This window comes from Alligator sinensis, unplaced genomic scaffold, assembly GCF_000455745.1.
Source record: "Alligator sinensis unplaced genomic scaffold, ASM45574v1 scaffold432_1, whole genome shotgun sequence".
NCBI classification, from domain to species: Eukaryota; Metazoa; Chordata; order Crocodylia; family Alligatoridae; genus Alligator; species Alligator sinensis.
In genome coordinates, this window is record NW_005841998.1 from 1729886 (window position 1) to 1747971 (window position 18086).

Genomic DNA, 18086 nt, shown 5'->3' on the forward strand with positions numbered 1-18086 from the left:
GTCCCAAAGGGCACTGCAGCTGTGGAAGGAAAGACCGGGTCACTGTGCAGCTCATGTAGGCAGGCAGGCTCCAGGGGGAAACAAAAGCAAAACAAAAAAGAAAAGAAAAGAAAAAGATCAGGTTTGCTGCTTATTTCCCCGCCCTTTCAGTGGAGCCTGCTTTCCCGAGCTGCTGCCAGTCTGCCTGCACGGGCTGCCTGCACAGTTCCTGAGCTGCACGGAGCCTGGTGCTTCACTCCGCAGCTGTAGGGCAGCAAACTAAAACTCCTTGGAGTTTTAGTTTGCTGCACCCCCAAAGTCATTTAAGGCACATATGCCGCCAAATGTGCTACAGTGGCTGGAATTAATGCACAATACACTGCTGATGCGTGCAAACACCAACACCATTAAAGTGATGCAAAAGCATTTAACCCACTTTGAAGTGCCGTGCATACGCCTCTCATTTTGTCTACACACGTCCATAGTCTAGATGAAAGTACTGTAAGATGAACACATCACCGATTGAAACACCATGTTCAAAGAGTAGTCATCATTGACTTGACATCTAGTTGGATAGTTGGACAGAAGTATCAAGCGGAATTCCTCCAGGAGTCTGTCCTGGGTCCAATACTGTTTATTATCGTCATTAATTATTTGGATCATGGGATTAAGTGCATATTTAGCAAATCTGCAGATGACATCAAGTTGAATGGAATTGTAGACATAGTGGAGGATGGGGCTAGGATTCAGAATGGTCTCAATAAACTAGAGAAATGGTCCAAAAAAGTCAATTGGATAAAATTCAACAAAGACATGTGCAAAGTCCTGCACTTGGGATAGAACAATCATATGCAAAAATACAGACTGGGGGATGACTAGGTTGCAGTTCTGAAGAAAAGGATCTAGGGGCTATAGTAGACTGCAAGAAGCTAATGCTCTTGTTGCAAGAAAAAAACCCAATAGTGAGGTTGTATTAAGAGGAGAGTCAACTGCACATTGAGGGAAGTGATTCTTCTTTTCTATTTGGCACGGGTGAGGCCTCACCTAGAGTAGTGTGTCCAGTTTTGGACCCCAGACTTGAAGAAGGATTTGAGCAGGAAAGAAACCTGAAAGAACTGGGATTATGTAGTCTGGAGAAGAGAAAACTGAATAGGGGATTTGAAATACCTGAGGATGGTGACAAACTATTCTTTGTGACCAGAAGAAACAAAGACACAGAAAAAGATCTTAAATTGCAGATAAGGAATTAGGAAGAACATTCACACTATGAGGATAGTTAAGCATTGGAACAGGCTACCCAGAGGGATTGTAGAATCTCCATCCTTAGAAATTTTTAAGAACAGGCTAGTCAAATACTTGACTGGAATGATTTAGTCATATATGATCTTGCCTTCAGCAGGGGATTGGACTATCTGATCTTCTGAGGTCACTTCTAGTCCTACTTTTCTATGATTTTATTCAACTAATAAGTTCATGCTCTTCTAGCATCCAAGGTGCATAGTTTTCATTCTCCTTTTGTAACATGAGACTTAGAAAGAAGAGCAGTAAGTTAACTGATTAATATGAAAATCAGATACCAATTTTAGAAAGAATTGAGGATGAACAACTTTATCCATATGAGAAAGACTGAATTGTGGGTCTGCCAAGAGGATATGTAATACACTTCTTTGCCTTATTAAAGTAATGACTATTTTTAAAAAGTGTTTTATGAAACAAATAGACACAGCTGTGTTAGTCTGAAGACAAGTAAATATAAGGAAAGTGTGGGGGGGTGTAGCACAAACTTTCATGAGCCAATTTATCTCTTATACTCTGCTTTCTGCAAGTCCTTTCACAGTATCTGATGAAGTGAGCTCATGAAAGCTTGTGCCTGTCACACACACACACACACACACACACACACACTTTGGTTAGGTGCAGATCGTTCAACAAGCTTTAGTTAAAGCACCCCAGCCACTATTTTGAAGTGCGGGGATGCTGATACACGAGATGATGCGGGTGCTTTAATTAGAGTGTCCCCTCCACCCTCAGAGCGTGTGTCAAAATGCCCTAAATCTCAATGTCTTTTGCAACTATCTTGAGTAAAACTGATTAACTATGAGTACATGACAAAATACTATTATATGATTATGTTCCAAGAAGCTAGATCAGTGTTTCCCAAACTTGTGATACCTGGGGCACAGTTTTTTCTGGATTAAGAGTGGTGTCACACTTCACCCTTACACCCAAGTAATGGAGCAGGGAAAAGTGGCAGCCATGGCACAAACGCAAATTTTCAGATGTCTAGAAGTGGCAGCACGGGTTTGGGGAAAGACTTCCTTGGGGAAGGCAGTGTCGAGCTGAACTGGGGTAGCAGCCTTTACAACAGAGTACACAGAGTCACTCTCCTGTGCACCCCAGGACCAGGGTGGTAGGAATCTGTAAACTCTGCACTGTCCTGGAAGGCCTTGGGGTGCAGGTACAGCTGGGGCAGGGAGGGGATTGCACCTACCTGGTAAAGGTCCTCAAAGCTCAGTGTGGAGGGGGCTGGGCAAGAGGGTTCCTGGCGCCCCATAAGAGGCTGAACCTGACAAGGGATGGGAAGGAGGGGCCTGTACTTATCTGCCCAGTGGCAGGGAGGAGCAGACGCACCATGCATGTGCAGAGCAAGATGCAGCACATCATCTGTAAATCACTGAGCTACGCAGGTCTTCAGATTTCAAATGGACGAAATATTCAAGAATACACTGAATGAGTGTTTGTCGAAGATTTACAGCTTTACCAAATAACAAGGGTACAAATCTCCATCACTTCAGCTTACAACATTTTCCAGTCAGTTATTTCTAGGCTTGATTAAAACCTTTTGCACTTTTATAGTGCAAGATTGTTCAGTATCTGTTAAAGTCTGGAATGCCCACCTGGAAAGTTGAAACCAAGCCGTGTATTGCTGTTGTTTCAAGAGACAAGAGTGATTAGAAGCACCCTGGTCACAACTTGCCTTTCTTCTTCTTTTCGTTTTCTTTTCATTAATAGATAAGGGAGAGAAAAAAAAGTGCATAGTATACTTGATCCTCACTTCAGAAGGAAAACAGGTGATTTGGCTAATGTGTCTCTGTCCATCCTTGCACATAAACAAAGATACTTCATACTGCATCTGATGGCAGAGAGATTAAATTCAGAAACCCCGGAAACTGAATAAATCTTAGATGGCTCACCGCTCATGTAACTGTTACATCTCTGCTGAGTTGATCTGCTAAGCTGTTCTTTTTATCTGCTCAATGCAGAGCAACTGGGGTAACACCGTAAAAGATATACAGTCCCAAAGCCTGAGCATTTGCTTGCATATTTGAAAGAAAGGAGCTCCTCCCTGTTTGTTTAGGTAATATTAATGTTGGAATGATTTGCACTATTAGACTCTGGATATGAGGAAGACATAGTCTGAGCACTGGATGAAGAGGTCTTAATTCAAGTTCTTTATTTATAGCATGCTCTCATTAACGCCAGTGATTCCAAACAAAGAGACTATCTAGATGTGTTCTCTATACGTTCTTGGATACATCCAGACTGGCTTTCACTGTGGGAGTGGAGGGGATTGAGTGATATTCTCTTTAAAACATTCCCTGAGTGATTCTACCATGTCAATGACAACAATCTTTTTTGAGATGAACAATATTTTAAACATGCTATTTGAATTTGTTCTAGAGATCTGCGCCATTCAGTTATGAAGAAGCCTTATTGTGACTCTGGTATAAGAAGTGACATAGGTTGTTGAAATTAGTAGGCCTAATGCACTTAGAAAGCCTACCACCTTTTGAAAGGGATTTAGATGCAACAGCTGTTTGATAGAAAGCAACTTCAGGAACCTTTCTGCTAGTAAACACACTCTTTTTTCCCATGAATTGTGAACTGCTCATAGAAACATTCTTCTGATAGGAAAAAGTAGAAACATCTTGCTCACATCAATTTTGGCCATTGAGGGTTCTTAGCTACAGGCTTACTTGTGGGTACAGCAGTTGGTAGTAGCATTTTGGATCCAATGTGAGCTTTACTTTTTGCAGCTAGACTTGCAAGTCTCTGGTGACCAGCCTTTATGGTGACAAGACAATAACAGCCAATATGCGAAAGCAGTCCAAAGTGGTACTTGCTAATCTTGCTCACCAGCAAACTCCATATACTCTAGGGAAGGATGAATTTTGTGCAGCAAAACCAAATGTAAAGTCTAGCTTTTGTGACAAAAGTCAGAGAGGCGTTAATAGTCCTAGCCAGCTCTAATTTTACCTAAGATTGTTGTCCCTGATCTAACAGGCAGAAGGCAGGGAAGGGTGGCAACTTAGAGACCAATTTGTTCAAAGAAACCTAAGATTTCATAGGCAACAGCCTGTTTCATCAAATCATAAGCTGTCAGCTTAAACTTCTCTGAACAGTTAGCATCCTTACATGTGTTCTGGGGTGGCAGGAGGGCGTACTTTAGAGCAGTGCTTCTCAAACTATCTGATGTGGCAGACAGGCAATTTTTCTTCCAGTGGGCCAGGGACCGGTGCCCGGTTCAGCCGGTGGCAGCAACTACGTGTAACAGCGCTACACAAATGTGCGACCGGCTGTTTCTTTCTCTTTCCTCACCTCGCACGATGTGACGTCACCTGGAGTGTTGGAACGTACAAACTGTGGCGCAATGACATATCAATGTTATGCTTCTGAAAATATATTTCTTTCTTTCCTGGCAACTCGCTGAGGACCAACAACCGGTGGCTCGCAGACCGGCACTGGTCTGTGGACCACCACTTTGAGAAGCACTGCTTTAGAGGGCTCTCAGGAGCCACTCTAATTAAAGCACTCACAGCATCTCATGCATTCAGCATCCCATGCTTTAAAATGGCAGCGGAGGCACTTTAACTAAAGATCATCAAATGAGCTTTAGTTAAAGTGCCCCTCCCCGCCCACCATTTTGAAGCGTGGGGATGCTGAATACACAAGACACCAAGGCTGCTGGAGCATGCTAATTAGCACACGCCGGCAGACTCAATCAAGTCGGCTCTGATATGTGCTAAGTAGCACAAGCTGGAACAGGCATCAGGCACATGTGTAGGTGTCCTAAGGTGCCACCCTGCCCTACCTTCTGCCTGACTTTAAAATAATGGCTAAGTACAGGCATTTAAGAAGCCTTCAGTGGAAGCACTCTAACTTCTGAATTTTATCCTAAGAATCCCTGTTTAGGTCAAGAGGAAGCAGAACATATATTAACCCTCGTTGGGGGAAGGAGGCTTGAAGCCTGCTGGCACAACCCAAGTGCAGTGGGGGTGCAGGGAGAGGGGGAGGGGTCTTGCACCTCCTAGCATGCCCCACAGACTCCCCAGGCTGCCAAAGATGCCCAAGCAAAGCCAAACAGTCAAGCCACTTGGACTGGCCGGCAGGGACATCAAGGCTGCCCACCTGGACACCCACCTGCCCCCCACAGAACCCAGGTGCCCTGGACACACACATGCACAAACAGATACACAAAGAACCCAGGCATCCAGGGTATGACTGGGCCACTGACTTTCTCACAACCAATGGAGAGGTTGCTCGCCTCTTGTGCAAGTCCCCATTTCCTGGGGTGATAAAGTGGGAGCTATGCTCCCAGGGTCCCCGATTTCTTCATCAGTGATATCACTCCCCCACCCCCTCTACCTCCTCAGCCCAGTCTACCCCCTCCTGCCCTGGCTCATGGGGCCCTATGAGGGGTAGCTGGACCACCAGAAGGAGTACTTTGACAACAGACTGAGCCTGGCATTGTGAACACATGCAATACATGCATGGGGGAGAGGGCAAGCCCCCTGCCAGTGTGCATGGCTCAGCCCCACAGAGCAGCAGGCTGTCCAGATCTGTGAAGCCCTGGCCAACTGCCTCCTCACCCACGTGGAGTGGGAGCCCTCCCCGGATGAGTAGGACCCAAGGGCTTTGAGTACTCACACCCTGGCCCTGGGTCCTTGCCACAGCTCCTCTGGCCCTGCATCATGAGCACTACTGCCCACAATCCAGGCTGCTCAGGCACCATCCCTCTTCCCCCTCCCGCTTCCTAATCCCCACCCAGGGAGTGGAAGAACTCCCCATGGAAGGGCTGGTCAAGCTAGGATCACCAGACTCTGTTGCCAGAAGCTGCCCAGCCCACCAGTCTGAGCATTTCTGCAACCCTTCAAGACTGGCCTGGGACTGCTTGGGGGGCCTGCACGTATGGGGCAACTACCAGCATCAAGAATTGTCTGCATTAGCTCCCTATCTTGATGCTTTGACTCTCAGCTTTGCTGTACTGCAGGGTGTCTCCTCCAAATAGCAAGTGGCCATCTGGGGCCCTGATTGTGTGGCTTGGCAGCCTGGGTATAAGCACCCCATGGCCTGTCCATTTCCCATGTATACAGCCCAATTAATTCATCCACCTGATCTTGCAGCCCCTGGTGACAGAAGTTTACAAGGACTGGCCTGAGCTCAGAGGCTGTGACTGGAGCTTGTAAGTCTCCTCTTCACTTCACTAGCATCTCATACTAGTGCCACATGCCTGCCCTGGTCCAGGACCCCACGCACTACCTCAGCTGGGCAGCAGCTCCAGCCCCAGCCCTACTTTACTCTACGCCCTCCCTCACTTTGGGTGCCTAAATCTGCACCTCCCCCATAGACTTACTTCGAGGGAGCTGCTCTCCATACTGCCTGGCTGCCACATGCATGTGTATGTGTGCACATGCACATGGTGCCCCCTGCCTAATCACTCTCCTCCCATTCCCCCCAGCCCTAAGCAACCCCTTGAAGGCTGGAACTCTGCCAGCTTGCAAGGGGAAACCTGGTATTTCCTACATTTTTCTCCTTTAAATTGGAAAAATCTGCATTTCTCTCCTTTAAAGATTTTCTGTGGCAAATGGAAAACCGAGATCTCTGACTAACTATCCGCAGGTGGCAATCTTTCCTGTTTAAAAAAAGAAAAAAGTATGTCACATAGGCCACAGCAGTGTGCAGTTTGGGCTACATGCAGCCCTTAAGCCATGGGTTGAGAACCATTTGCTTTACACCCTTATAAAATGGAGGACTTTAATGTAGTGGGTCTATTACTGGCATTTTATGAATTTTAACTCCAAATAGTACTTGCCAAATTTTATTAATTTCCTTTTTTTTTTTGCTTTCACCTTCTCTTTCCCATCTCAAAACTGGCACTTTATGAAGTCCCTGTTTTGAGGAGATTTCAGAATAAATACAGATGTCACAAGAGAGGAGGCACAAGCCACCACACTGTCCAGTGGTTGTTTTGTATTACGACAAATTTATTTCAATAGATATGTAGTTTATAAATTTGTCCATGGTAGAAAGTTGGAATGACTGGTGACAAATGCAGTATAAAAGGCATGTGACTTTAAAAGAAAGATGATTACGGAGAAGGTTTGAGACAGACATAAGGAGAAACCAACTCCTCCAATTACTTTCCATCATCTGGAGTTGTAACCCTTTAAGAAAAGACATAAAGCTGGAACCAAAACCATATCCCAGGTTCAGCTCCAAGACTGTAATGCAAACAATCCCCCATGCACCTATATTGAAATGTCATATTTAAGGCTTTATCCCTTCTACATGTGAAAGTGATTTTTGCATAAACTGGGCAAGTCCAGAGGGCTTTTGGTTCAGAGTTCAGAATTAACCTAAGCCACAGGCAAACACAAACTTGGTTTGAACAAGCCTGTTTGCATCAGGACATTACAAAATACTTCTAAGTTTAAGCAGTAGGCCTGTGAGAAGTGGCTAGTATTCGCTTCAGATTCAGATTTGGCCGATTCGGGGGACAGCAATTTGATCCGGTGATTCAAATCACTGTCCCAATTCAATTCTGCTGAATCTCCAAATCACACAGGTCCATCTCCCACCTGCTCTCCCAGCCCCGCAATTGTTGCCCCGCCCACCCCAATTCCCAGCACTTTGAAAAAAAACAAAACCCCCGGGGCTCACCAGGTGCTGCTGGGTGGAGGGGGTTATCCCCACTATCCCCCACTGCTCCATGCTGCGTGGGGGGGCTCTGCATGAATCTCTGCCCCCCCCATGCATGGCTGCCCCACCCGCCTCAGCTTCAGCCCTTTAAGAAACACCCCCCCTGGACTCACTGTTCCTGCAGGGTGGGGGGCGATCCCCACTGCCCCCCGCCACATGGGGGGCTCTTCCATGAACCCCTCTGAGGCTGCTGTAAGAATGGCGAGTCCCAAGATTTTTTCCATTTTTTTTCTTAAAGGGCCGGAGCTTGGGCGGGCACGGGGCAGCAGGGCAGCACCAGGTGAGTGGGGGCTTTTTTTAAAGCACTGGGAGCTGGGGCAGGCAGGGCAGCCATGGGGGGTCTGGGGGAGTGGGCGCAGATCAGGGGGGGCTGGAGAAGCAGGCAGGGGTCCCCCCATGGTCCCCTCCCCCATCCTGTACTTACCAGCATAGAGTCTGGCTCTGGCTCTCTGCTGTAGCCACTGGGACTGCCTGAATTAATCAAAGCTCTCCAAATCTTTTCTGAAGATTCAGAGAGCTTAAAATAGGATTTGGACCTTTTAATTGTCCCTTGATTCTATTCAGATTCAGAGATTCGGCCACCGAATCGGGGAGAATCTCCTCTGAATTGAAGCAGCACCTGAAGCTTCTCACAGCCCTAGTAAGCAGCCACTTACTGCATCAGATGCCTCTGAAATCACTTTGGAGAATGTAGGATGCAAGAGTAGCTATAATGGATTGCAGGTACTGAAAACAAGAAATACAATTTACTTTTTGGTTATTCCCCCCCAGCAAAAGCCTTCAGATAGAGTAAGAGACTAGAATGTTATTAAAATAAAAGCCAGGCAAGATTCGCTTCCTAATTTACACCCGCACGTATAACTAGGTCTTATTCTTATTTTCTTTATAGGTATGTAGAGCTAAGCACCTGATAAGCCTCAGTTGGCTTCATTCACTCTTGAACGTACTGTCTTCTCTCCCCCGCATCCCTCGAACTATAGAATTTTTGCATATTTGTAACTGCTCTTAATGATTACTCAGCTCAGGCAATTTCTCTAATTTATTGCAAGGAGACAAAAAGAGGACAGGCTAGAGCTGTACCTTCTATAGTAAACAGTAGAGTACAAAGAACCAATCCTGCTCCGCTTGAAAATCGTGGGGAAAATTACTCCAATTTCAGATTTAAGTGTTACTACATGTCAAAATGTTTGATTTACTGTTTATTGAAAAAAGTTAAGTTCTGCACAAACAACAAATGCTTCTGAAGTGGAAGAACTGAAAGTGAGAAGTTTGGGGAATCAAGAATTAAAATGCAGTAACAAAATATACAACTTTCAGCATCAACATGAGCTGAAGTTTCCTAAAGCATGCTGGCATCTATTAATCTTGGATAGCATAACAAAAGAAATAAACAAACAAAAAGATATGCTAGATCATCTAATACCTCTGCCTACAAATACAGCATTTGTCCTTTCCATACCTCCAGGTGTTTAGTTCAGTTCCATTTTAGTAACAGATATTACTATCCTACACTGATACAGCATTTTTCTTCTGGAAGGCTGATATGCTTTATAAGTTTTGGTATTCAGGAATCACTTCTTTCATCATTAAAATTCAGCTGTGAAGTGGAATGTAGCAGGCTAATGCTAAACAAGCTTAAAGGCAGGAAATTAAAAAAAAAGTCATAATGAGTTGAAACTGCACAGGAATTTAGACAGGCAAACCACAGTTATCTCTTTGGAATAAAACCTTTCTGTGGATAAATTATTAGAAAACAAGGTTTTCCTATGTTAACTTGAAACATCAAATTAAATACAGTAGCTAGATTAGAGAGGTCAATTTGAGAAATTAATGTCACCTTGAACATAAAAGGAGAGACATATTTTAAGGAGACTATGCATTAAAACTCACTCTAACCCTACTTGTACCAGAATCTTAACTTCAAAAACAGTTACAGTTTAAGAGAGACGATTGAACCCATAAAACAAGAGGGTCTGAATTGTTACTTGTGTTCAGATAGTTAATTGCCACAAACTTATATCAAAGGGAACTGCATTTCAATACATGCAGCAGTTGCCATAAACTACTGAACGTTTCCCCCCCACATTTAACATAATAAATTACTATAGCAGCCTAGTTATCTTTATGTAATGAACATCTAGCTAGAGTTACCATTAAAACAGCAACAACAGCATATCCAAACTGTAAGTAGCTTACTATCCTTGGGTAAAAGAGGCAGCATAAAAACATGAAATAATGTTTTTAAATGCAGGTATTGTAATATTGTATTTAAACAGTGAAATTAAGACAGTTTAATTCCATATTACTACAACTCTGCCTATAATCTTTCTTCTCAAATTACATTTCTGCCCAACAATGTGAGACATTGCTTAAAGCATCACATTTCTTTTTCCTAACTGTATCAAGAGAGCAAAAATGAGTAGTCATGCTTTAATATGTTTTCTGTCTTCTGAAATGATCACTGTCAAGAATAAAACAAGCCTTCACTCGCTTACTCAACTCAATAAATCCCATCACCCCTTGCACATCAACATTTTTTAATCTCAGTCTGTCAGCACAGTAGAACACATACATCAGCATACTTCTAGGGTTATTCTGGCAAATCCTACATTATTATTAAGTTGCAACCTGCCTTACATAAATAACATGATTTGTTACTAGAGGATAGTGGGCTGGATTTCTAGGTAATATATTATATTATATTATTTCTGTGTAGGAAAAATAAAACTTTAGTAAATGTGGTATGATTTTTGGTTTCCTGCCTTACAGTTGATTTATTTTAGACCAGCTATAATACAGGATGTGCTCTTGTAGGTGTATAACATTATAGCATGTTGGTACATTTAACATAACAAGTCAAGGCAAGGCAAACAGTCAGGAGCCATACAATGTTCTAAGAATAGCAGAAAGAACAACAAAATATATATGATTTATGAAAAGTTCAGGCTAGGTCTTTGATACAAGTTCAAAGCTGCTCTCTGAACAGGCTTTGAAACACTAGGAAGATTTTTCAATAGTACAGAAATTCTTAGAAATCTACAAATAGGAAAAAAATGCTCACTACATTGTTACCAACGGCAATATTTCTCAACATTTCAGAAGACACTATTTTCTGACAAAGGATAATGTATGGGATAAAAAGCAATGATGTTACCCTTGGGATGAACATGACCAATTAGAACCCGAAGTGGTAAAATGTGTGTGTTTATTGATGACCTATGTTATTTCAGAATTTACACATTTTGAAAATAATAAAAACATCAACCCAATTTAAAAAAAAAAGTGACAATGTAAGCACGTAAACTGATTATTTTAGCTATTTCCTGTATAGTAAACTACTTCTTGTTCACATGTACCAATTGTCGAAAACCAGAGAAGTGCTATTTTGGACCTTTTCACGCTATAATGAGGATTCAAGCCTCAAAATGCTAGGAAAATTTAAAGAATGTTTCAAGGAGAGAGAGAGAAAAATGAAAACATGGGTTTCTATACAAATAATTTAGAATGCAACTGCCATAAATCTGAACTTGTCTTGGAAGAGCTCAGTTACTAGCAAACGCCCTGAAAGTGGGTCTGTCCGCACAAACCCCTACACTCATGTGTGCTCCCATTGAAGCAAGTGCAAGTCCATAAAATACAAGAGATCACACTAGAGCATTTATTTGCCAGATCAGGACTTAAAATCATAAGTTCTTTCTTTGCTGGGGACAAACATTGCGTCCTCAAGAAACAGTTTGAAATAAAGTTGTCACAAGACTCATTTCACTATATTCTCAGATTTGCACTGTTTACTTGTTACAGTAGTCAACTTCAAGTCCTCAGTTTTATCTTACTTGTACTTACAACAATAACAGGAGATGAAAAAAGAGGAGTGGCAGGAACAGCATGTCATGGACCGAATCAAGAATCCAGAGCCACCCACCCCGCACAGAAACATGTGCCCATGTTGCAACAGAGATTATCAATCCCAGACCAGCCTCATCAGCCGTCTTTGGACCCATAGAGAAGGCAATCAAGCAAGACAATCATCCTTGACCCGGTTCCTGCGGGTGCTCGCCAGCCCTGTCCCCGCCGCCACCCCCCCCCGGCTTCTGCGGGTGCCCCCCAGACTCCAGAGGCACCAGTTGCCCATGTACATGATGAAACAAAAGTTATAGGTGTAAAGCAGGTCTACATGGCAGATTACAGAACAGTATAGAGACACCCAATCTAACTTTAAACTAGGTAGCTTGGGAACCAGTAGCACTGTATCCATGGCAGCACAGACCTCAGCACAAACTAATTTTTCTTATTAACCTTTTGTAAGATAGATGCACCTTGCTTTTGTGCAGTAAGTAGAAATACCCCTGAGCTGTTATCTTTTCATTAAAAAGGCACCTCAAGTCTTTTGATTATAACATACCTTAAAAAAAAAAAAGGGGGGGGGTGGGGGCACCCTAATTGATGTCTGCCTGGATCTTCAGAGAGATTGAAATTACTGTCCTGAGAGATGTGAATCACCTGTACCAGATTTATTTGCATACCACACCCACGTTCCCTCCCAAATACACAGGGTCTCTAGCAGAGGGGTGCAATTGACAGGATGGCTTTCAAGACAGGGAATGAAAAGCTGCAGAGATCTGGAGTGGGGGGGCAGGACACAGTCCTCCGAGAACCACAAGCAAGGTGCAACAAAGCCCCCCCAAAACTGGCAAGGACAGATCCAGAGAGGGTGGATTTGCAGCATGATCACACCCTACTTTCAGACCATGCTGTAGGAGCAGCAGTCCCCAAAACATGCAAGAGTCTGTCCCCTCCATTACCCTCCATCCTTGGCAGCACATCCCTACCCCTCGCTTTTTCTCCTCTCCTCCCAACTCCTGTCTCTGCCCCTAGCTGATTGGGGGAGGGAGAAGGCTCCAGAAAGGGACAGCAGTGCAGGCCAGTTCCCTTTTCTTGCTCTTGTTCCTCGGCTGGCCAGGGATGCCCAGCAGGACCAGGCAGACAAGACGAAAACACATGTCGCCCCTCTTTGCAGCTGGAGTACCCCAGGAATCACAAGCAGTGGGCCACACAGCTACCCCTCCACTCCTTCTTGGAAGGCATGACTATCTGGATACTCTGCCATCTCCTGGTGGTGTTTCAGCAGCAGTTCAATCCTTAAATAATGAGGGTCCTACATAGAATCCTTAGCAGTGTTTGTACAGTCACTTCTGTCCAGGCACAATTGTGAGCCAGTTTCCAATCAGTGACATTCTGGAACAGTTCGAGCATTAGGTATTATGCTAATTATATTCCATATATTTTAAGAATGGAAAAAATATATTAGTTTGCCCCTAAATTATCATCATGCAATTGGATTTGCCTTGATAAAAGGCAAGAGATAGGCCAGTTTATAAAACAGTGAAAGCACAAGTGTAAAATTTAAATGCGTGACTTTTATTCCCGGGAGAAACATACATGCCATGTCCACAACCTGGTGGTGCGTGCAGGGTGCTATGTGGGTTCTCAACCATTATTGTTTATGGAGTTCATTATCTCACACAAAAAAATAGCATCATTATCAAATGAAGGCTTTCAGAAGGAAAGGGATGGATCAGAATTTGAGAATGCAAACAATCCACACAGAATGCTATGGCCTTCATACTGATTTTGAAGTATTTTTCAAGATCCTATGGTTTATTTTTTTTAATTATGTTTTAAGCACTTTCAGTTATAAAGTAACATTACTTAAACAATCCTCTAATCTGAGATATTTCATAAATGACTGTCAAACACATTGCACAATATGGTTGGGGTGTTTTGTTGGGGTTTTTTTTTTTGGTCTAGTATAGTAATCAGGACAAGTTTCCATCAGCACATGAAATACCAAATAATCAAAGCTCAAGAGTCCCAACTAGAAAATAATAAAAATAAACAGAATATTTTTGACAAAAATCTCTTCTTTTTAGTATTAAAATTCCATCCTGTGGCTTTGAATTAATGTATCAAAATAAAACTTGCATGCTATCTGCTAAACATGGGAACTAACATATTGTATTTCCTGTCCTCTAAGAAATAAATCATCATCTACATAATGTGGGAAGGTTCAAGAAGTAGTGGGTGCACTTAAAATTTTACTTTGATTTTTAAGATATTACCAGTCCCACAAAACACCACTTGGATTGAAAATATGACTCAAACCAGAATGAAGCCCTTTGGTGCCCACAAATAAAGAGAGACTTAAACAATGCTACTCTCACATGCGTATGGTAGACAAAAGCTTCATATTGCACAAAGTAGATTCATTTCTGAAAAACAAACTCCCTATGGACTTATGATAATCTTATGATTTGGGTATTCAGTGCCAGAACCCAAATATACCCAACCATATTCAATGTTAGATACATGTTTCTGCAGCACTGCCACACCATGATGTACTGGGAACTGTTCTGGACTCCAAATTATTCTGGCTAACTAGAAGCAGCTTTTAGGATACCAGGAGTAGGCAGTCAACATTAGCAAGCCCTTTACCTGTGGCATGTTATAGGGGATGGTGTATATTGGGTCCTTTGTGGCTATGGTGTGTGGAAGGGGCAGACTAGATAAATCTATGAACATTAGAAAAATGGAAATGCAGGGAACTAGGCATGATATCCCAACAAGGTCCTTTTAATGAGCTGAATTCAACAGTGCCACTGCCATGCAGCTTCCTTGTACCAGGATATTTAGGGTCCAAAGTTCATAACAAAACAGCAGAAACACCATTTGTTCCTTATTTTGCTGACAGAATTTGTACACTTGTGGACAAATACATTTTGGTCCTTTTACATAAGGGATCTAGTTCTTTAAGTTAACTTGATGGAGCCAAACCCATGCAATATTGCTGAACAGGGGTGTGCCAGGGGCAGTATCCTTAAAGTGCAGCAAGAGGGGCTATGGAATGCAAAACTCTAGAACCTTGCATTAGACCAACTAAGAAATAACATCTTTTTTCTGGGGGTCTAACACATTCTCTATTTAGACAGTAGCATATGGGTGCTTGGGGAAAAAATAGATTAGATTGGCACAGATGCTGCATTTGGGCTTTGGTGGGTCTGTAGCCCCAGAATACATGGATATCTCCATAGCTTGGCTGGAACGCATGAAGCTCAACTTGCTCTTTAAGTGGCATTTGGAGGGCGAGAGCCCAAAACTGGCTGGATCCAGTGGGTCTTTGGGTGCTGTCCTACCGGGATGCACAGACATCTGGATTCTGTGGTGTCAGAGGAACATCTACACTTGCTCTCTTTTGAGACATCAAAGCTGGGGGTGGGGGGCAGGGGACCAAAACCCACATGCGGGATGGAGGAGGCTGCAGCACTGTGGCACTGGGTGTTTCTTTCTGTCTTTTTTTTTTTTAAACATGCTTCTTTAAAACACAGCCCTTTGCTGCAGTAGGAGCAGCTGCACTTGGTTTCAATTTTTGAGATGACAAATTTCAGAAGCTTCACACACACAAAATAGATATCAGCAAGATCCAGCTAGATCCAGATTTCCCCCTTCTCTCACAGCCCGGGCTTCTCTCTGCCAGGCTCAGAGGTGGGGAGGAAGGGGGCATTCCTCCCGCCTCTGCCCTCCTCCCTTCCCTGCCATGCCATCCCCAGCCACCCAGCCTGCCCCCCTTACCTGATAATGTCATCGTTGTGTCCCAGGAAGAATTTCTGGCTGTGCTCCCTGGTGTTGTACACCACCCCGACTCCAGCCACGAAGTACACAACCTCTTTGTCGGCCGTGTAGTACAGATTGTTGCGGCACTGATGCCCCCTGTACCCGTACACCCACTCCAGGCGGAGCTGGCATCTAGGAGCTGTCCGATCCGCCATGATACCCGGTGCCCTCTCCCCAGCCAGCCAGTGCCACCCACCCCGGCCCCGGCCCCGGCCCCCCCTCCGCGATGCCCGCTCGGCTCCTCAGCCTGCGCTTCCCCCGGGGGTTTGCAACAGGGGGTGGGGGAAGCAAACCACACAATCACAGCCCAGGTCTGCTGGGAACTGCTGCCGCCACCGCTGCTGCTGCTGCTGCGGCTAGCCCTGCTGCGCTCCCACCATAATCTGCTGCTGCCCGAGGCGAGCGGCGTCTGCTCTGCAACCCAGACAACTTCTCGTTGGGGACAACAAACACGCCCAAACCCACCCCACGCCGGGCTGCTCTCTGCCCTGGCAAAGTAACTTCCTGCACACAGGAGCTTCCCGGATTCATTCCCACCCCCCTTTTCTTTTTCATGCCAGCTGATGGAGGAGGGGGGTGGGGACCAGAGGGGGAAAGTGCATTGGAATTGCAGGTTAAATCCTTGCCCCCAGCCCCGAGGCTGGGTGGAGCCCCCTGACAGGTCCGAGGGGGTGGCAGGGAGGAGGGCTAAGGGAGCTCTCATGTGCAGTTTGCAATTGCCAATCCGCATCCAGGATCATCACTCCGTGAGGGAGAGAGAGGGGGGAAGCAAGGGTTCACATAACACCGGCATGAGGGTCCAGAGTCAACTGAAAGCTGGCTATAAAGTTGTTACACATTTCCAAGCACTAATTTCATAGCTGGTTGGTTCTTCTTCAGAACATTTTTTATGGTGTGATGATGACGTGACGTGTCGCTGTTCTGCATTTATGAGGATTTACCCACATTACTCAAGTAACTGGTTAAGCACCAGGGCCCTGCTTCCCCTATCAAATGAAAGCTGGTTACAAACCAACTATAAAGTTGTTACACATTTTCAAGCACTAATTTCATAGCTGGTTGGTTCTTTAGAACTGGGTGCGCGTTTTTTATGGTATGATGATGAGTTGACATGTGTCATGGGTCTGCATTACTTGAGCAATGTATGTAAAGTGGCAGGGCCCTACTTCCCCTATCAAATGAAAGCTGGTTACAAACCAGCTATAACATTGTTATACATTTTCAAGCACTAACTTGATAGCTGGTTGACTCTTCTTTAGAGCAGGTTGGATATGTTTATGGTGTGATAATGACTTGACAGTTATGGTGGGATTAGGTGGGATTAACCAAGTAACTGAGTAATGTGTCAGGGCCCTATTTACCCCTTCAGTTGAAAGCTGGTTACAAACCAGCTATAGAGCTGTTGCACATTTTTTCAAGCACTAACTTGATAGCTGGTTGACTCTTCTTCAGAGCTGGGTGGTCATTTTTATGGTGTGATAATGACTCAGTGGCCAGTTTGCATTTAGGGTAGAATTAACCAGTTAATTATGTGTAAGGTGTCAGGGCCCTGCTTACCCCTTCAAATGAAAGCTGGATAGACACGAGCAATAGAGTAGGTTGCCCATTTTCAAGCACTACGCTGATACTTGGTTGGCTCTTTTTAGAACTGGGGAGTCATTGTTATCTCCTGATCATGCCTTGCCCGGTCTAAATTGATTGTGCCATTCCCGTTAATTGTGTGATAATGACTGCACTTGTGGCTGGTCATGCTTTGTACCTGTGGTGGGCCTACATTTATTACACGACTCACCAGTTCATTGCATGTTATAATTACATTGCAGGTATGGCCCCTCTCCATTTATTGTGAGCTTCACCAGTTAATTGCCTAATGTAGTAACATAGCAGGGGCCTCAGCAGAGCTAACCTCTCTGGTCCTCAGAGTCTAATAGGCCCCTGCTACACATTACACACATTATGCAATCAACTGGTGAATCAGGTAATCCATGCAGACAGGCCACACATGCAAAGCATGACTGGCCACAAGTGCAAAGTCATTAACCACACAATTAACTGGGGAATCAGGCAAGAAACCTAGACCAGCCACATGTGGCCAGGCACGATCAGGATAAAAATGACTCCCCAGCACTAAAAAGAGCCAACCAGCTACCAAAATAGTGCTTGAAAAATGGGCAACCCGCTCCATCACGGGGGGATTGGGCAAGAAAGCTAGACTAGCCACATGTGGCCGGGCATGATCAGGATAAAAATGACTCTCCAGTTCTAAAAAGCGCCAACCAGCTACCAAGAAAATGAGCTCCATCTGCTTTCATTTGGCGGTGGAGCAGGGCCCTGTGAGGTAAAAAGACTTGTCCTCACACCCCCTTGTTTCCCTGCGTTTCAATTCAGTGCCGAGCAAGCCCCCCACCAAGCACAGGGCTGCCCTTTCCCTGGCTGAGCTCCGCCTCCCTCGCGGCCCG

The 18086-nt window shown here is 44.5% G+C and overlaps 1 protein-coding gene across 1 annotated transcript in view; it reads right to left on the bottom strand.

The window, feature by feature from the left end:
* Positions 1-15795, bottom strand: part of EML6 (echinoderm microtubule associated protein like 6) — a 316078-nt gene extending 300283 nt beyond the window's left edge. Inside the window, exon 1 of the mRNA XM_025201579.1 lies at positions 15586-15795. Coding sequence (XP_025057364.1) covers positions 15586-15782 — 197 coding nt within the window. The 5' untranslated portion in view covers positions 15783-15795. The remainder of the gene's footprint in view (positions 1-15585) is intronic.
* Between the last annotated feature and the right edge of the window lie 2291 nt (positions 15796-18086).